We start from the raw sequence: 20,504 nt of genomic DNA, 5'->3' as shown, positions 1-20,504 counted from the left end.
TAGGCAGCAAAGTTCAACCACATGGAGAATACACAAGAAAGAACTGCCAATGATTCTGCTGGCAACTGCCATAACCCCCCGAGAGACCGAAAAAGCAAAAGCAATGGGGTTTGTGGAAACAGTCATAATGAAACCATTGCGGCCCAGCTTAATGGCAGCATGTCTTCAACAAGCTCTAGGCCTAGAAAGCAAAGGGATACAAGGGCAATGTGTTAGAGGTGGTCGGCGTGAAAAACTACACAAGCTTATCAAAGGTAAGAACATACTAGTGGTTGATGATAACCTTGTCAACCGTCGGGTTGCAGCAGGTGCCCTGAAAAAATATGGAGCCAGTGTTGAATGTTGTGAGAGTGGTAAAGCTGCCATTGCATTGCTTCAGCCTCCTCATACTTTTGATGCTTGTTTGATGGACATCCAAATGCCAGAGATGGATGGGTAAGGAAAGTTAAACAAAAAGCCTTGATGAATCTCATTTATTTTTTGTTTAGGGTGGTGCTTGTGGTTATTTTCTTAACAGATTCGAGGCCACCAGACAAATAAGAAGTATTGAGAAGAAGATTGTGGCAACGGAGCAAAGTTTGGGGGGGTATGAAGAAAAAGTGGCTGACGGAATATGGCATGTCCCAATTTTTGCAATGACAGCCGACGTCATTCAAGCGACGCCTGATGAATGCAAACGATGTGGAATGGATGGATATGTATCGAAACCGTTCGAGGAAGAGCAATTATATAGAGTGGTGGCCAAATGCTTGGAGCTACAGTCAAGCATCAATGGTGGTGGTGGACAAGTTATAATGACATGAAATCAATGATAAAATGCTAAAAAAAAATCATAGCCATTAAGCTAGCATATGGCATTACTATAGCAAGGTGATATTACCCCAAGATAAAACAACCCAAGTCCAAAACTCAGCATATTTGTGTTGTGTGTATGTATATTTGTTCTTAACTTGGGCAAGTGGGTGATTTTCGGATTCTTGTCATTACTGTTGTTACCTTGTTATAGGAAGTTGAAGCTAAAAGACCTCAATGTATTGAGCTTTTGTTCATATGCTTCTGTAATCCTACAATACATATCCCTTCCCCCCCCCCCCCCCCCCCCCCCCCCCACCCCCCCGCCCCCGAAAAAAAGCCCTCCCCCTTGTCCATATGGATAGCTAAATTTCTACTGAAATCCACCATGTAAACACTATTGTATTCATGAATCGGAATGTGAAATCATTTTGGCAAAATTTTGAATATATGCTTTGTTTTTTGGGATGTCCAAAATTATAAAAGCAAGAAAGAGTGTTTGTTCCTGCTCAAGGTCTAATTCCCATGTGCTTTGGTTGAATCATATCTCATGGATAAAATGTATCACAAAATCAATTGGAGATTTCCTCGATTATCTCTTCTCTCGTTATCCCAAGTCAAGAAACATAGCAGCATATTATAGCCTCTAAAAATCATAACACATCAGGACTCACGAAAACCTAGGCCTAATTTTATGGAAAAAACCATTATGAAAATCTATGCATTTTTTTATTTGATCAAAACTTTAGGCTTCCCATATTTCCCCTGTGCCCATAAATTCTACTATGATAGTGTGCACATACATCTATGCACATATATTGTATGTGTGCATGCATATGCGCATTCGATATATTTACCTTGTGGAAGTTATTCCGTTTGTCTTTGTAGGTTTGGCACAGTTCCCATGATATTGCAATCTATCTATATATGCTTTCCGATGAAATGCTTTCAGTCTACTGAATGTACAAACCTTTAGTTCTCTATCTCGTATCCTTTCTTTGTGGTTTTGGTTGCTTCGTTAAATTTCAGATTTGTATTACAGAAAACATTGTGTGACTAGGAAATCTTATCTTAGCTAAAACTTAGGATTTTCCCTTTTTATTTGAAAAACCTGAGTTGTAATTTAAGCTTTAAGTACCAATATTAGACAACACGAACATAAATAATCTCTAATGCATTGCCAGGGTGAGCATGTGAGATTTTTACAATGGCACATGTTCTGATTATCTCAAGACGCATGTAGCTTTTTACACATAAAAACTACAATAAAAAGTGGAAAAACCAATTATAGGGCTAAAAGGAAAGACATTTCCCACAAGGGTCTACAACACGAAATCAAAGTGTGCTCATGATAAAAAGATCTATGGCACATTGGTCGATATGATAAAAATGCAATCCTTTTCCTCGCAAAGGCTCTCTTAAGAATGCAGTCTACTATTTAAATTGAAAAAGGTTAAGTGATTTAAATCACGAAATATTTCAGTCTAGATGTGAAATTAGTGGCCTGATCAATAATCTTCCATTCACATTGTCCATATGCAACTTTCTCATGTGGCTTTGACTACACGTGCATCATGTATACACACTTGCCCTGGTTATTCACCCTTTATCAATGACAACTTGGAATGAAATAAAATCATGGCATTGGCCTTTAAAGCTTAAGGCATGTACCATGTTTCTTCGACATTGAAGTGTTGGTGATGGGAATCATGCAATTAGAATTAAGTACACGTGATATTTCCATTACATTTAACTTGTCAAAAAATACTAATAAATTGCTGTATTAAATGCAATAGGACATGCACAACACTATATTAAGATCATATTGCAAATTTAGCATGAATAAGAATTCTTCCTTCTAAATTCATGAGAATGCTGATTGCTGTCACCAACATTGAGTGGTATCAAAAAGACTTCAGTCATGGGGTTACCAACTTAGTACTTAGTAAGTGTATAATTTGCACTAAAACTAATTGTTTACATTGTACAAACCTAAACTTGCAAAACAGTTGCGAACTTAGTTAACTGTGAGGTAGCTTTTAATAAACGCTCTTCTTAAGATAAGTATAAAGTAAGAGAACAAAATATTTCCTAAGAGAAGCATTTAATGCTCTTATACATTGTATTGTAAAGCAGGGGGCATAACTTTATACAATAATTCGAGCATTCAATGCAACTTTTGAACATAGTTTCAGTAATTAGTATTATTCACCTCTCCATAGATGTATGTAGATGGACGGCTGAAATAACCAATTATTATCTCAAGACGCAGTGTATTGAAAAGCTAAATAACCATATATCCTATATATTTCAGGATGAAACCAAACACAGTATTGATGAATGATAATACTAAGTCAGAACTCTGCAGATCAACTCTGAGACTTGCTTTTTTTACATATACTCTGATATTCCTCATTCTCCCTAGATGCCCAACAATAATTTATTTCCCTTTCAAACAGAGCCTATAAAATTGCTAAATCATGCACATCAAATCACAATCAAGCCATGAAATGGCAATCATCAATTCAAAACCATAGCTCATGCAAAGTTATCAGCACATCGAATTGCATGGAAATATGCAAGCATTCTTTACCACATAGCAACAGGCAAACAGTTATAAGATCATTGAAAACCATGTACCTCCAATCAGTACACTGCTACTTAAAAGCCTTTCCTTGAACCTACATTATGATGTCATTCACTAGACTAAAAGAGAACAAAGTCAACTGTTAACCAACAAAAAAAACAATTAATTTATTAGAGCTCCTCAAAACACCAGAGTTTTAATATTATATAAGGAACAGCTACCCCCACGAGTCAGTAGAGTCGAAATTTTCAAATACAACAAACAAAAGAATAAGCTATATGAAAACATTGAGCAGAACAATATTGCAGTCTTTGAAATATTAAAAAAAGAGTTTGCTACATACATTGAAAATGTAATGTAGCCAGAACACAAAAAGTCTGGACCATCCACTACTTGTACCACATTGACTTGATTCTACTAGTTTCTTCCCCATGTGTGACTTTACATTACATAATTCCAGATAAAACAAGCCACAACAACCAGAAGTACTCCCAAAACTCCGATTACAGAACAAAAAAACACACCAAAAAACAGCAAAACGCTTAAAGAAAGTCTGATGAAAGAAAAAATTAGAGTTTCTTCCAAGTCCCAGCCTTTATGTTGCAAGAGGCTCACTCAAAGAAAGGTTTGCAATTTGTTCGATGGCACTTGCTGATGATGATGCACTTACTTGAGCCATTTGCAATACCTCCATTGCCTCAGCAACTTTAGCCTTCAATGCCTCAGGAGACTCTATCAAGTGAAGCACTTCAGGCTGATCCATCTCTAATAACATTCCGGTAACTTTTCCGGCATGATCGTGCTCCATTATGTCTACAAGAGGATAAAGTTGCTCTCCCAGCATCTATAGCATACAAAAAACAAGAGTATTTAAAAATTAGTGTAAACTTTGTATGATTTAAAAGAGATCATTTCTTTAAATATATATCATTGCTTTTCTATTCATGAATGCATGAGTGATTACTATATATCTGCTTTCTATCTCATGAGAACCTGTATTAATTTTGTAACAAAACCCAAAATAATTGCTAGTACTTTCGATTTTACGAATACTCTTATAGATTATGTATGTAAAGAAATCTGAAGTTTGTTAACTATCCAAGTTTGCTATTCTTGTGCTCCTCTGGAGGGAATGAAGATTCTTGAAATGAGTGTGTGCTTTATATTTCATGAGAACCCATATAAGGTTGTTTAAGAGAACCGAAGATTTTGTTTTAACTATACAAATTTGTTATTCTTGTGCTGCTCTGGGGGGAATGAAAGATTGAAAAAAAATAAGAGTAAAATTGTGTTATCTATATGTATGTGTGCTTACAATCCGCTGTTGCTCAGGAGGGGCTGATGCCAAGGCTGAAGCAAGTGCAGTAATTGGCATTGGAGATGTCTGAGAATATCGCATGGGGCGGTTATTGGTGCGTGGCATAGCCTGAATGAAACCACCGCATATAAGAACATTTTTTAATAGCAAAATACCATAATCGTGGCCCAGTAATTGAAGTAATAGGTCAGTACAATTCATTTCTCATCCTTGGAATAAACCCTCCAATTAAGACAAAAATTCAATTAAAAAACCACGATAGTAGCACCTGTTGTAGAAGCTGGTGCTGTGGAGGCTGAAGGGGAGCACCAGATCGTCGATTTCCCATTCGTTGGCCTTGCTGACCTGGCCTTTGAACAACTGGCATAAAATAGTTTGGCATCTGTGGGGTGCCAGGCCTCATCCCAGGAATTATTGGATGCTGATAACCAAATCCATTATTCTGCAAAAATAGAGGTATATAACAATGCATTATATAAGATCGGGTATGAAACCACTATCCATGTGTGCTTTTATCATGAATATGCAGCATAGAAATGTGAATCCAAACTAACATGTTGAACAGCCACATGAGATATGATTACAGCAAGGTATGCTGATATCAGGAATGTACAACAAAACCACCACTATGTAAGATGGGCTTGTTATTTGGATTAGCATGTTAGCCCAAATTATCATATCAAACTGCCATGCGAAATGTCTTTTATCATTAGTATATAGCAAAACAACACTATATAAAGTGAGTTTTTATATCATGAGTATACAACAAAACTCCCACTATGTAAAATGAGTTTCTCATGAATACACAAGAAAAAACATGTTAAAACATGTTCAAATACTATGCAAATTGAGCTTTTATGATGCATATAGAAAACTAACATGTGTTACATAAGATGGAACCAACATGTTCAACTATAATGTAAAGTGTACTACTATTATGAATGTCTAAACAAGTGTATAAAAGTTTTAATAAAAAATAGCATGTCAAACTACATAGCTTTTATTATGAATATAGAACAAAAATAGCTAAATGACATTAAGGCTGGAGGTACGATACCTGAGAAGGCATCATGCCCGGTGGAGGTTGACCATAAAAGACTTGTTGACCCATGCCTGGAGCCCCAGGATGATACATAGGTGGTGGGCTTGCTGTTACTGGAGGCGGATTCACTGCCGAATTTCGCATCTGTGCAAATTGAGCCTAGATATAACCCACACCACAACCCCAAAAATAAAGTTAAAACCTGCGGTGTGTATTCAATGATCAAAACCTTGATGATTTAAGATGCGTGATCATTAGGAATTTGATCTTCCGTAGAACACAAAATAAGACGACTCAAGAGAAAAACAATTTATGAACTAATAAATCCATAATTGCTGACAGCTGATCATTCTAGATGCCTTAGAGAAATATGATAGTTAAATCTATAGCACCAACCTGCAGCCTAGCACGCCGATCCTCTTTCCTTTGAGCATGAGCAACATAGAGAGGCTTTGTCCCCAACATCTTTCCATTCATTTCATTAACCTGCCAAGTATAGTCCATTTAAATGTAAGATTGATAATTGATCTAAAGGAAGTATCAATTCTTAAAACTAATCAATCAGATTCACTTGACAGTAGAGAAGAACAAACACATAAATCAAATTTACATCTAGAATAATTTTTTATTTCAAGACACTTCATAATCAATCAAATAAAATTAATTGAGCCTACCGCCCTTGTTGCTTCTTCAGGGATGGTAAAGGACACAAACCCAGAACCAGTGCTCTGACCCTGTGGGGTCTTCATAATCTGATCAAAATAATGGTATCAATAGCTTGAATTAAAAGTAATTAGCAAAATTAAAAGCTACTAGAAGTTTCACTATACTTCAAACTAACTGACCTTGCAAGATGTGACAATGCCGAAGCTCGAAAACAATTCTTTCAGTTTCTCATCATCAACACTGTCATCAATGTTCTTCAAGTAAAGATTCGCACCTTGGAGCTTCTCCTCTCGCTCCTTCTTAACTTGCTCAAATTTAGCTTTAAGTTCAGCCTCTCTTTCTGCTTTTTTCTGAGCTCTTCCAACATACCATTCCTTGTCATTTATCCATTTCCCATTCAAGTTTTCCACAGCCTTTGCTGCATCATCAGCATTATCAAAATTCACAAATCCGAAACCCTTGGATTTCCCATCAATATCTCTCATTATAACAGCGCTGCTAGTGGGTCCAAATGCTTCAAATATCTTCTGAAAATCTTCATCCGTTGTAACCTCTGAAATGTTCTTCACATACACATTGTTAAATTTAGATCCAGCAGTAGCTAGATCTCTTTCCTGTTTTCTAAGGAAAGGACCCACAAAAACTTGTTTGTCATTAATGAGCATTCCATTCACTTTCTCAATAGCATTCTGTGCAGAGTCATCTTGTTCAAACTGAACAAACCCATGGCCCTTTGAAATACCAGACTCATCCAAGGCAACTCGACATGAAAGGATTGGACCAAACGCTGAGAAAGTATCATGTAAGGATTTGTTGTCTATATCTTTGTCCAAATTCTGCAAAAGTAAATATATCAAGAACAGAAAGCAAACAATTCAAGATATTGACTACCATTGCATAATTCCAGAACAAATTTGCGATTTTACCTTGATAAAAATATTGGCAGATCCATTTTTGCGTATAGTTGGATCACGATGAGAATACATGATGCGAATAGATTTTCCATTAACAGCAGTGAAATTCAGCAATTCCATAGCACGAGACGCTAGAAAATTCGTGAAACAAAAAAAGTTATATTTTCTACAAAAAACATAAGAAGTAAAAGAATAAAAAACCATCCAGAAAATCTAGACGCCTGTCCTGATTATGTATGCCACCTTAAGCAAATTAGACCTGATACATCATGTATGTTTCAGTTTTAAGCTTACCATGAGGTAATTTAATTGCCAGATATACCGTAAAGGCATCCTATAAAACCACTGAAGTACACAAATCAACTATAGAGAACTAGAAGCAAGACATGATGTTTGTCTTCATAAGAATGATTACACACAAGTACAGAAGCTGCACTCTAGAACTAAACAAAAAATGATAAAATTTATTTAAAATCATACAAGCACATAAGCAATAACAATAAAGGTACATGCGCCATTGTTACCGCCACACGTATTCTATAAAACCATAGAGCACATACTCAATCACCAACCATATCTCTAAATAGGGTTGATAAATTTGGCATGCCAAACTAGTAAAGATACATCATTTTGGCACATATCAAACCATAACGCACATACATTTGCAATATTAAAACTAGAAGACTAAAAGGAGCAGCACCAGATTTTGGCAAATTGTCTTGAACATGTTGTAGTTGATTGACATAATGGTTGCATATAAAGTTGTGATGGCCACATCTGTAAAAAATATATAAATCTTGCGAACCCAAAAACCTAGTAAAATGTATACATTCACCACACCATCATGAAGATCGTTGTGATTGGGATAGGCATGAACAAACCACCACAATACATCAATTTTTTCGTACCGCAATCCCAAAGACGTAAATTTAGCGTAACAAAATTAGTAAAGACATCAACTTGTCATACACCAAACCATGTAGTGCACATACTTTTGGCTTACAAAAGCTAGAAGAAAAACCACACACGATTTTAGAATAGCATCATGGTAGTTATATATAGACCTACAGAAACCAGCTAAACAATTAGCTGCCCAATCAATATTCCTCATAGAAAACTACTTTGGTGTGACAAAATCAGTGAAACCAAAAACATTAACATTAAACAAAGGATATTGACACACCAAAGCTAGAAAGATGCATACATTTGGCATAAAAAGAAAAGCCTACATAAATTTGAATAAAAAAGAGAAACCAATTTCTAACGTACCATCTTGGACACTGTTATAGTTGACATAGGCATAACCAAGAGATCGCTTGGTAATGAGATCCCTGCAAACCCTGATAGAGACAACTTGCCCAACTTGGTTGAAAAGCTCATAAAGTTGAGCCTCGGTAACACTCGTATCAAGGTCTCCCACATAAAGAGAAGTCGAGACAAATTGACTCGAATTCGGTCCTATCATAGCTTGTGTTTGATTTGTTTGTTGTTGTTGTTGCTGCTGCTGTTGTTGGTTTTGCACAATCTGAGCCATCTTTTCTTTACTCTTCGGAAGAATGCAAGACCTAAAACTTGGGTATGTGTGGGGGCAGAAGAAAGATTGTTCTGTTGTTTCCTACTATTGCCCTGACCTCCCCGTGCACGAGAAAGGCTCGGTTTTTTTTTCCGCTTGGGTTTTCTTTTTTAGGGGGGGGCTTGCTCCAAGAAGAACCCACGTTAGGGCTCCTGATAAGGAAGGTAATTTTTCCGCTTGTTCTCAAGTCAGGGTCGGGGGGGGGAGGGGTTTCTGATAAGTATATATAATTTCTGGTTCTGACTGAGGCCCAAGCTTTAGGGGTTAGGGTTGGTTGCTGCACAGGAAGATATTTCTGGAGGAGGGGGGGTGTTTTTTTTTTTGTCTGATTTTTGGTTTTGTTTGATTTTGTTTGGGTTTTTTTTCCCTGTTTGTTGGATAAGAAAGGGAAGGGGAGAAGGCTAGGGTTTCTGTTTTGATTTTTTCTTTTTCTGGAAGAAGAAGAAGGAGAGGAGGAGGAGGAGGAGGAGGAGGAGGAGGAGGGGAAGGGGAAGAAAGTCAGAGAGACAGAAGAAGGAAGGAGAGGGGGAGGGGGAGAGAGAGAGAGAGAGAGAGAGAGGGAAGGGAAGGAAGAGCAGCGTCGTGCACACCCTGCAACTCCAACCCTTGCCTTTCCCCTGCCTCCCCCTATTTCTAGTAGACTCTGTCTCCCCTGCCCCCTCCCCTGCTTCAATCCAATTCACACCCCCACATGAAAGAAACAAACCCTAATTTCATTCATATTCATTCACCTAGGGTTTGTTTGCCTTCCATCCCAACACTTTATTTAACATTAGACTGCCATTGGACCTTCCCTTTCCTTCCAAGCGTTCGGAACACGAGTCTGAGGCTTTCCAACAACAACAACAAAACGCTAGTCATACGTGTGTTTCTAAGCTCGATGAATTGAAACCCCCCCCCCCCCACCCACCCACCCAAAGGCATTCGACAACCCCCAAAACACAAGCCAGTTGAGCCGAAACCCTAAAGGCATTCGACAAGCCCCCCCAAAAGCACAAGTCTGATGTGTGTTTCTAAGCTCGCTGAGCCGAAACCCTAAAGGCATTCGACAAAGCCCCCCAAAAGCACACGTCAGATGTGTGTTTCTAAGCTCGCTGAGTCAAAACCCTAAAGGCATTCAACAAAGCCCCCCAAAAGCACAAGTCAGATGTGTGTTCCTAAGCTCGCCAAGCCGAAACCCTAAAGGCATTCGACAGCCCCAAAAGCACAAGGCAGATGTGAGTTTCTAAGCTCGATGAGTTGAAACACCACATGCATTCGACGACCCCAAAAACACACAAAGTCCGATGTGTGTTTCGAAGCTCGCTGAGCCGATGCCTTTGTGTTTTGGGGTTGTTGAATACATTTGGGTTTAGGCTCGAGCTTTTAGAAAGACACATCTTACTAGCTCTTTTTTTGTGACAAACCCCGCCCCGCCTTGTGTTCAAATTCTTGGAAGTGAAGGTCCAATGGCCTTCTAAGTAAGTAAGTGTTGGGATGGAGGGCAAGCCCTAGCCTCTATGTGAATGAATCAATGAATTTGGGTTTCCTTCATGTGTTTCGATTGTCAATGCCTTTGGGTTTTCAGCTCAACGAGCTTATAAACACACATCTTACTTGTGTTTTTTTTACAAGCCTCATCTTGTGGTCAAATGCTTGGAAGTGCAGGTCCAATGGCATTCTAAGTAAGTAAGTGTTGGGATGGAAGGCAAGCCCTAAGCTCTATGTGAATGAATGAATTTGGGTTTCCTTCATGTGTTTCGATTGTCGATGCCTTTGGGTTTTCAGTTCAACGAGCTTATGAACTATAGCCAGCTCCGTGATTTTTATGATAAGGATGTTTGTTGGGTCTAGCGTACTTTAGATTGTTAAAAAAAACTTTGGTGCCATAGACACCTTGTGTTTCATATGACAGTTCATATTAGGCAACTAAAGTTGTTAAAAAAAAAGTATTTTTGTTTATGTAAAATGTATTATCGACAATTATAATAAAGGAACTCCTTGCATGTGGCATGTAAAGCTATGGTACTTGCTATCTAGATCCAATTTTAGTTTGAGTTGCCAAGGTTTGTTTATGAGTTCATCCATACATGCTTAGACTAGGCGTTGCCATTGAGTTTGAACTAGGCCAAAGTTGGCTCACTAGACCTAAGTTGGATTGCTTAGACATGCTTAGACTAGGTGTAGAGGTTGGCCGACATCAATCTAATTATGACCACACTCACGCTCAAAAGGGTGAATGATAAACATGTGATGTCGTTGGTTGTAATATTCTGTTTGGATTCTAAGGGATATGATGGAAACCAAAGGTGTCTCCACTTGACCTAGTTCACAATGGATTACATTGAACATACCAAAGGTATGATGGCTCAATTTGTGAGGTACATAAATGTTTTTAGGGTTGAGTTGCTCACGTCCTTGTCCATTTTACAATGGGGTTATGATTCTCAAGATATGAATTGTGTAGAAGTCACATATGCATGGTCATGTATGTGTGGAAAGCCTAAGCTAGCATTAAAGCACGTGTGTGGTGAAGTGTAGGTGTCAATGTATGGCCCAACTTGCATGTGTGTACACTATCCCGATGAATATATGCCATGCATAGGCACACACATGGGGCCATGTTATAGTTTTCCCCGTCATCTCATAATATATTTTTTCATCAATCAATTTTCTTGTCACAAATTCATTTGTAATGTGTTGATTTCTAGTTTGTGTATCTGAGGCCAAATGCCACCTATCTTTTAGCTCATGTGTAATTTGTTCCTTGTGAACAGTCATATGATATGAAGCTTTAAGGTACCTCTCAAGCACATTTTGGCAATCACTCAATATTTGTCTCGCCCTTTTGTACTTAATCTAGTGGGCTTGAATGATGTTGGTCGAGTGTTGCTCTTAACCTTTTAGACATGTATCCAACATTAATTGTATTGCATGGTCCAATGTCTCACCCCTTAGAACTTAATCTAGTGGGCTTTTACCCGTTCTCTTAGTGACTTATTGATTATTGTCGCATCAACATCACAATGTATCTTAGTGAATACAACATTGTGTGTTGAATCTATAGCCATGTTAATTGTTCCATTAAAGTCATCTTTGTGTTATATGCCACCACATGGATACACACACATGGGAACATATGTATAAACATGTAGGAGCATACATGCACACGGCTTGACCACATCCACACAAAAAAGTTCATGCCCACACGTTATTCTAAAATGTTAGTTTACATCCCCATCTTGTATACATTGGATACTTTTCCACGCACCTTCGAGAAGGGTTGACCTTTCTATCGTAAAGCTAGAACAATGAGAAAGCTTTATGGTCAACCCACAATTACAAACTTAGTGAGAACTAGGGCATTTTACCAACCAATGCCCAATGTAATTGCCAAACCCAAAGAAAATGGCTTGGCCACCAACTTTGTTAGGACCACTATTGGCACCTTGTTATAGGCAGGTCCACCAAGAAAAAGATGCATGTCACTAAAAAATGGAAAGCTCAGTAAGTAGTTTTGTAGTTAACCCAATAGTGGCCAAAGGAATCTAGCACAAAAACAATTCCACGTGGCATTAGACAACATGAATCAAACATGTACTATCAAAGTAGGTGAGAGTATGTAGAAAAGATTTGCCAAAGCATGCAACAATACAATCATGGCTTAACAAAGATGGTAGCCCTTGCAATAGAAACAAAGGGATGCAAAGAAAGCATCCCAATGTCGAAAAACCATGCCTAGGAAAGGGATATTAACAATCTCATCAATTTGCCAATGCTCACACATACATTGAAATATATAGGATGGGGCTGGTTGAACATAGGCCATAAAAATGAGGAAAGGTGATGACATATTTCAGGCTCAACATATCAGAAACATATGAACATGTTGATTTTCAAGTGGTCGACGTACGGAAAAAGTCAAGCGTGATTGTTCCAGTAGTTCCTACAAAGGGTTGCACTTAGACCTTTTTTCAAGAGCTCCAAGAGAGGACATGGCACAGGGGGCCACACTTTGATTGTTGTTTTGACCATATAGAACAAGGGTGATGTGAGGGAGTTGGAGAGATAGATAGATAGCTATTTTTTAGCATTCATGAGAGGTCAATATTGACCCCCCATAGGACCTAAGTACAAAAGTTATCTTGATGTGTGTCTGCTTCCTAAGAAGGGATATTCATACATTGAAGCACCAAGTCTCGTTGTGTGAATAAGGCATACACATATGAGCTCAACCTTATAGGTGTTCTCTTTAGTACGATACTCAAGTCGTCACCCCCTCTTAATATATCATAAGATCTTTCACGAATTGCACTATAATATGTAGAGCGTGTAAAAAGCAAGTGATATTTGTCCTCTACCAATCCTTCCTCGCATACCTTACAAGTCTTTATATTTGGCTGATTTTGATTCCATACTGCAACTTCAATACCTAGGTTGTGTGATCGAGTGTGAAGGACTGTTATGGCTCTACAAGAGTTAATTAATGCTCATGTTAGTAATGAGGCAAGGTTGAATACGATCCACAGGGCCTTCTCGCCTTATATAGAACCCAACATTCACAATTGATGTTTGCAATGTAATAATCTAAAATTTGTCCTTTTAGCATCTTTCCACTTCTTACTTGGTGGGCTCATTAATCTTTTCGCAATAACAACATATTTTCATAGCGTCATTTGGAAGCTCTAGGGAGATCTTCCAAATCCCATATTTCAAACCATTACAGGATGTCAACTACCCAACCGAATGAGAGAATTTTTTGCTCTCGTGGAAGTGAGAAAGAAAGAAAGAAAGAAAGATATATTAACGTCTTCTAAGGCCAAAATTGGCCCATGAGACAAATGGTTTACAACAAAAAATGGGATATTTACCCATTCATCGAGAGGGAGAGAGGGAGAGAGGCAAGGAACAGGCGATGGGTGTTTATTTATTTTGGTGTCCTGGGCGGCACGAAGCCCGACCAGACAAAAGAGATGTTATATTGTCGGGGTGTCCGGGCAGTCGGGCGGCCGGTTTGTCCGGAGAGATTTGTTGGGTCCTTTGGCTCATGTTGGACACTGCCCTGTTCCATCTCTTTCTGTCTCTCTCTTCCATAGCTCGTTCTTCCCCTCGTGGGCTTTTCCATCGTTCCGGGCCGGATGCAGATCCCAGTCCCTCTCTCTCGTCCATCCTTGCACAACCGTAAGTTGTCCCCGAATCTCCCAACAACACTCCTCTCTCCGTCCCTCAAATCTGTAACCGCCAATTCTCTCCATGGCTTCTTTTGTTTTGCTTATTTATTCTGTTTCTCTGTTGTTTTGTGTGCTTTTTTGTTTAAGTAAACTACCCATAAAAGCATCCCCTTGTTGAATGATCCTTGACGAATGTCTCAACTAACTCATGTTACTGAGGGCTGTCATTTGTATATATAAGAAAGCATTGAAGAACATTGAATCTCGAAAGATTGAATTTAACTACATGATTTATGTACACATATGCATACTGTAAAGAGATTTTGGATATGAATTCGTTTTGTTATGTATGTGTGTATATATATATATATATGCTTGTTTAAAGAGATTTCAGAATGTTTTTCCAAGATATATACGTACATGTAAGGAGATTTTGTGTATGTATGATATGTATTAGATTGAGAACATAGTGTCTAAAATCTTAACACATATATAACCAAACTAACAGTTTTTGAATGCAGTCCTTTTGACTTTGATATTGTTAAGTTAAAAAAATTTATGTCTATGATAAAGCTCGCGCATTTGTCATTTTACTGAAATGATCACACATAGGATCGTAGAATATATTCAGTGGCAATGATCTTCCATATTCCTGTAAAAACCCTCATTGTTGCCACATTAATTTGAGATCACGCATTTGGATTCTACTTGGGTCGTCCTTAAATGTTTTTTGATCATGTTCTGAACGATAAAGGGAAATGAAGGGCTGAACCACTCAGCAACAGGTTCTCTATTTATGAATGTCTTATGTACATAAGCAAGAACATACTGTCTATCGATCCTCACACATGTTATGTGGCTATGATATATTTCAATGCATCCCTCGACTTTGATGTAGGTATATCTTTATCTTGGATGAGTGTAAATGGGTCTATAAGAAGTTGGGCTCTGAAGACTTGTATTGAACGGCCGAACTTGACCTAGGGAACAAATTTGGTACATCCATTTCGAGTACCAAATCACACAAAAAGATACTAAAAGTGCTGGATAAAATCAGTATTTTCCTAAAACATGAATACAACATTACTTCGAGAAACATGTGATGTTTCTTTTGCTTTAAGCATAGTAGCGATAGTGTTGTAAAATAGTACCAGTGATGCAAAATGAAATCGTAGAAAGTTTCAGCATCAATTGGTTATTGAAGGTAAAGATGTGAACCAATGCAAGTATGACCTTGATAAAGAAGAGATCAATCATACATGGTGCTAGTTAGTCTTATGTGGGTGCAATGGGTGAAACTTAGAATAAAATAATGTATTACAAGAAAACAATGTCCTATTCAACTCTGAAAAGAGCTTTATGGATTCCAAAAGTGTGAAGAAAGGTGATGATATCCTAGACCCTCAAGAGGCAATAAACGATTAACAACTTAGCCAATCCCAACCTTGAGAAATCATTTGAAGCCAGCATTTGAAAATTTGATGATTTCTCAGATTGTGGGCTTCCACAGCAAACCCACACATGACAATTAATTGTTTCAAACTTTTTCACGAACCATAGCTTTTGGCATAAAATATCAACCTTAATGCTATATTTTCATTTTAGTGTGATACTAGCTTTCTTTCACTAGGCAGTGATGAATTATTGAGGTATCTTACTAGCTTAAGATGAACGCCAAACTTTAGAAAGCTATACTGGTTTTTCGTTATTTCAAGGAAATTTTCTCACTTGTGTCTGCGAAAAGAATGCTCCCAAAGTCCCGTGCAATTGATACGCTGTAACTTTTCGTTGCTGTGGGGACCTTGGAAGAACATAATCTTTCATGTTGCAATTTTCTTGGTTTTGACATGCTAAGTTTTTAAAATGATGGCCTTATCACCTCAATTAAGACTTTACCCTTAGATAGCATTATGGTTATGTGCTTTTACGTGACATTTATCAATGAAGAAAACTTGATTGTAGCCTTATAGTTGTGCATGAAAACATCATATTCTCATGTGTGCCTAGAATACAGTAGTTGCATTGCTATTCTCTCTTTTCCAACAAATTGAAATGAAGTTATTGCATTATACAGACCACATGACATGAAGATATGTTAATATGGCAGGAAGGATGAAATTTTTTTGATAAAAAAGGAATTGCATGTTGAACTGTTGTTTTTCGAGAGGAACTAGAATGTTTCAAGAAAAAGGAACCTTGGCATCGAATCTGGTTAGGAACGAGCATGACTTCTTAAGTTCTACCTAGAAAGATTTAGCATGCTAGTAGGAATCATGTCAGTCAGGCTCCCATGTATTTGGGATATTGATTTTAATTTAGGGCCTGGCCTCCCTTCTTATTGTTGTAACTTGTCCCTTTTGCAAGATTGTGTCCAAAGTCGTGCCCATGTTATCCAGTTCCTAAAACTAGTATCCTCTTGGGTTGTCATAATTTGGAAATCACCTTTTATGGAAAAGGAATGAAGGTGATTTTTTCTGCAAGGCCCATTACAACCACAACTTCTTCTGGTCTTCACCACATCCACAAACTTCCTCATTTCTATCACCAGAGACCGTGACACCACCACCACCACCAACTCTTACTCTGTCTAGCGCTTTTCCTTTGGATAAGCGATAATACATCCTTTTCAGATACTTGGGCCATGATTTCTAAGGTAAGGCTAAAATTGCCGCATCGTTCAGCACTTTCCACCATTCACATGGTCCTTTAGTGGGAGTTGGACAGGTGCTATGGGCTTCTGACTTCCAGCTGTGCATTCCTTGCAAATCAATGAACGGAGGCTGATAGTATTTAAACACATTCAAAATACTGAAAATCTTCTTAGTAACATGACTAAAAGAAGAAATTCATTTGTGAAAGAATGCCTAGAGTCGTCATTTGTTGCTTTAGCACTTAGTCTCGATGGGTGGCAGGGAGTGTAACAGCTTATGTTCACACATCGTAGAGTTCGTGAACGGCGCATCCAATCGCCGGGGTTATGAACGAGGAGAGTTCTTGGGAATACAAGATTTTATTTACCAAAGTTACAATATTCCACTGTGACACCTTATCTTTGCTAAACTCCAGCTCAAATCCTTGCCGCTTCCAATACTACTTTCAATATTACTTAAATTCTTCACGATGTCTTCCCATGTGTATTGGACATGTATCAGCTGTAGGAAGTATTGCTCTGGAAACGACTCCAATTCACCAATTCAGGCTCAACTCGCTTATTGTTACCTGATTTGCATGATGCTATCTAGTATCAGGCAATCTGGGACTAAGTGAAGACTATGGTCCAAAGCTCATGGTGAAAGTATGGAGCTTACGTTCTTCCTGAAGATGATAATGGCCACATCCTTATTCTTGATGTGGGCTCAGTTTCTACCAATGGATGAGCTATGTGATTTTTTCCAGTTTCAACTCTATCGTGTGCTAGTTTTATTCACATTTATTATTGCTTTACTTTAGTTGACGACTCAATTATATCTGAAACTTCCTCATGGCCATAAGTGTTGTTTATCTGTACTTCAGAATTTGGCCAGTTAATTCTGATGGACTTATGGTACCATGAATAATCAGCCTTCGTATTTTCAAAAGTAAAAAATAGAGACAAAGGGTGTCCTAAAAGTTCACCAATTAAAAATGTACCCATAATGTTAGTTGTTTGAATTACGTGTTTTGAATCACCAATACATTTTAAAAATTTACCTGTAATGTTTTTGTATCACAACTTGATGAAATGAAAACAAGAACTGAAATTCTTGTAAAGGATTGATGTTTTTTAAATGCCATAAAAGTGGTAACCAGTAAATTGATTTTAAATCTAATTTGCATATGATAGAATTGCATTATGTATGGCCTTTAATTGAGCGCATAAAGTTGTGACATCTGGATTACTTGTGTTTTTTCTGAAGATGAATGTTCGTGGCAAGAAGCTCCATAATCTGTTGTTCTGCCTGTTGCTGTTCTGTTCTATTGTTGTCACCTCCGATTAAAGTATTAAAGATGTATCTGGAAGGCATTTGTGAAAGAGATTGCACGCTGTTGTCAGAATACTGCAGGTTTCCTAGGCAGAGCAGTAATGCCTTTGATCCATATTGTCTGAATAAATCCATTGGTTCGTTCTATAATATGAGAGTTAAAAATACATATTGTTTTCAAGAGTCTCCATTTTCAAATAAGTTTTTCTATTCGTTATCTTCGTGGGTTCTGTTATCATCGAACATAGGGGAGGTATGATCATGGCTTCTCCTAACAAAATTCAGTTACATCACACGATCATGAAGTTCTACGAAAGCTCTATGAAAGTCGTGTTAGAGTCTAGAATACCTATATTTACTTCAACATCTTTTCATGATGGGAAATATTCCGAAGGCAAAGGTTCTTTTGGTCCATGTATCGAGCGGATGGAGCCATGGTCTAATGGTATCTGGGAGCCTATGGTTATAGATGTTTTCTTTTCGCAAAACAGACAAGGAAAGTCAATTGGCTCTAGAAAGATCGTCCACAGAACTAATGTTCCGGAATCTGGGCATGTTTACACTGGATTAAAAAATCTAGATTCAGTTGATCAACCGGTTTTGTTGGAAAGATGGACTATCCAATTCTCAGAATTTAGCTCCAAAAAGACAACGAGTGAGTTAAGATCTCTCTCAAAAGGGAGAATGTCTAGTATCAGTAATGAACAAACAAATGTGTGTTCCCCTTTTGATGATTTGGAAAGGATGATGACAATATTATTGCGGTCATTATATTGCACTACACGCATGGTACCAGCACACAGCATATTTCGGCTTCTATGCACCTCACATCAGTGCAATTTTACTTTAAATTACCGAATATTATCATCACCTCTTCCGGCTCCAATTAACCTTAAGGACATGGTTCACAACTGCTTTACTCCAATGAACAGTGGCATCGGCTGCATGTTTATATCAGTTTCATATCAAGCAGAAGTTTCAAATCTAATTCACAAGGAGGCTCCTTTAGTCCTCCCTAGGATTATATCTGACTATGCAACAGCTATGATTCAATCAAGGCAAAACCAAGACTCATCTCCAGTTCCCAGTCAAAAGAACTATTCGAGTGAAGAAAAACTTGTCATCACAAACATAAAGGTTTTTAAGCTAGCTATAGTTTTTCTATTTGAATTTTGAACATGTAAAGTTATGAATCTCCTTGATGTCTGCATGATCAGGACAACGTCATTACAAAAACAAGTTTCATTAAAAAGAAAAAGGTTTTCGACTAGTGATAAAAATTGCATTTGAATGTAAAGTATCTGATTGTGTTTTGTATTGATGCATTTCAAGTCTGAGAGAGGTCTTTGGGTGCCTGCAGGTTCCGGAACATGGAGAGAAGCATGCAATAATGTACCCTCATGCAGCAGAGACAAGATCAAGTGTTCTCGTAGATGTGAACTCATTAGAATGCCCTTTTGCAATCGATGAGAAATACAGCAGGTGATCAACATCTTTTTGATAGGGATGTGAGCAAAATTTGTCATTATACATTTTTGTTATTGGGCAAAACATTGAAAGGCCCCGGGTAATTTTTGAAATGTTAGGAGTATTCTGGTAAATGCCCAACAAGTTCGGGTATTTTGGTGCTTTACCTTTATTTTTTCACTCAATGATTTGAGAATGATAGTTTTATTTTACACAAAATTTAACAGTTTGGACAGATCCCCCACATGCTCCAGCAGTATTTCAGCGGGTGTTGCGATAGGATCGCTGATAACAATGTTTCGTTCATCTGTACCATTAGGTGGGAACATTACAAGACAGCAAGAGAGCGAGGATTTATTGCTGGTAGGTAATTTACACAAGAAAACAGCCAATGATGCTATTCGAGAGTTGCAAATGTACATAGACTTCAAAGACTCGATCAAGTAAACGTTGATAATTACATATATTTTAGTGCGGCAGACAGTGGATAATGCCGGATTACTATAACTACAATGTGCAAAGGAGAGGATCAAGAGACGGATAGTAATAGAAGCCGGCAGTTGCCTTGAAAACATGCACAAGATTGTAAAAGTAGAATGTTAGCTAACCACCAGTCAATGAACAAGTACTGTAATACATGGGTTGTATGTTGATGGCAGGAGAATGTAAATAAGCTACAAGTACGTTCTTGCCTCTTACATTGTACAGATTGTACAGATAAAAGCAAGTTTGTTGGGAAAGTGTGTACATACCAGATATTTACTAATAATATATATCTTTCAAATCTCCACTATTTTCTGCATTGACTAATAATTGCACCAGAGATAATGACTGTCTAGATAACTTGTTCCTATGTTGGTAAGTATATTTAATGCTGCTGACCACCATGGAATGGGTGTCAAGTTACCTTCTTTGTATATTGATTTGTATCAATAATTTGAATGTTGGTCTCCATGGAGTTTGCATTATGGGAAATGTATATGCAGAGATGGAATTAATACAATGTTTGCAGTTAGCCATAGCTAGAAAAAGT

At 37.8% G+C, this 20,504-nt stretch overlaps 3 protein-coding genes across 3 annotated transcripts in view; 2 read left to right on the top strand and 1 right to left on the bottom strand.

Annotated features, from left to right (window-relative positions):
* The window catches only part of LOC147865487 (putative histidine kinase 4), a 7,156-nt gene extending 6,072 nt beyond the window's left edge, over nucleotides 1–1,084 (top strand). The window contains 2 exon segments of the mRNA XM_087318313.1: nucleotides 4–435; nucleotides 518–1,084. Coding sequence (XP_087174439.1) covers nucleotides 4–435; nucleotides 518–803 — 718 coding nt within the window. The 3' untranslated portion in view covers nucleotides 804–1,084.
* Nucleotides 1,085–3,666: 2,582 nt separating this feature from the next.
* Nucleotides 3,667–9,050, bottom strand: LOC147865486 (polyadenylate-binding protein 8-like). Its single transcript, XM_087318311.1, has 9 exons — nucleotides 8,589–9,050; nucleotides 7,332–7,450; nucleotides 6,585–7,241; nucleotides 6,414–6,491; nucleotides 6,136–6,225; nucleotides 5,755–5,898; nucleotides 4,966–5,139; nucleotides 4,695–4,805; nucleotides 3,667–4,223 (listed from the first exon to the last, which is right to left on the bottom strand). The coding sequence occupies exons 1-9, from the start codon at nucleotides 8,851–8,853 to the stop codon at nucleotides 3,975–3,977; spliced, it is 1,887 nt and encodes a 628-aa protein (XP_087174437.1). The 5' UTR covers nucleotides 8,854–9,050; the 3' UTR covers nucleotides 3,667–3,974.
* A 4,926-nt stretch (nucleotides 9,051–13,976) lies between these two features.
* On the top strand, nucleotides 13,977–20,240 carry LOC147865485 (autophagy-related protein 13b-like). The gene is made up of 4 exons (XM_087318309.1): nucleotides 13,977–14,052; nucleotides 17,939–19,141; nucleotides 19,365–19,486; nucleotides 19,699–20,240. Exons 2-4 carry the CDS (start codon nucleotides 18,260–18,262, stop codon nucleotides 19,916–19,918), a joined length of 1,224 nt encoding a protein of 407 aa, XP_087174435.1. The 5' UTR covers nucleotides 13,977–14,052; nucleotides 17,939–18,259; the 3' UTR covers nucleotides 19,919–20,240.
* The last annotated feature ends 264 nt before the right edge of the window (nucleotides 20,241–20,504 follow it).

Source organism: Azolla caroliniana, unplaced genomic scaffold (assembly GCF_043228905.1).
Source record: "Azolla caroliniana isolate FFs.n. ecotype wild unplaced genomic scaffold, voAzoCaro1.0.p SCAF_4, whole genome shotgun sequence".
Lineage (NCBI taxonomy): Eukaryota > Viridiplantae > Streptophyta > Polypodiopsida > Salviniales > Salviniaceae > Azolla > Azolla caroliniana.
Note: the sequence above shows the minus strand (reverse complement) of the source record. Positions and strands in the feature narration are given on the sequence as shown.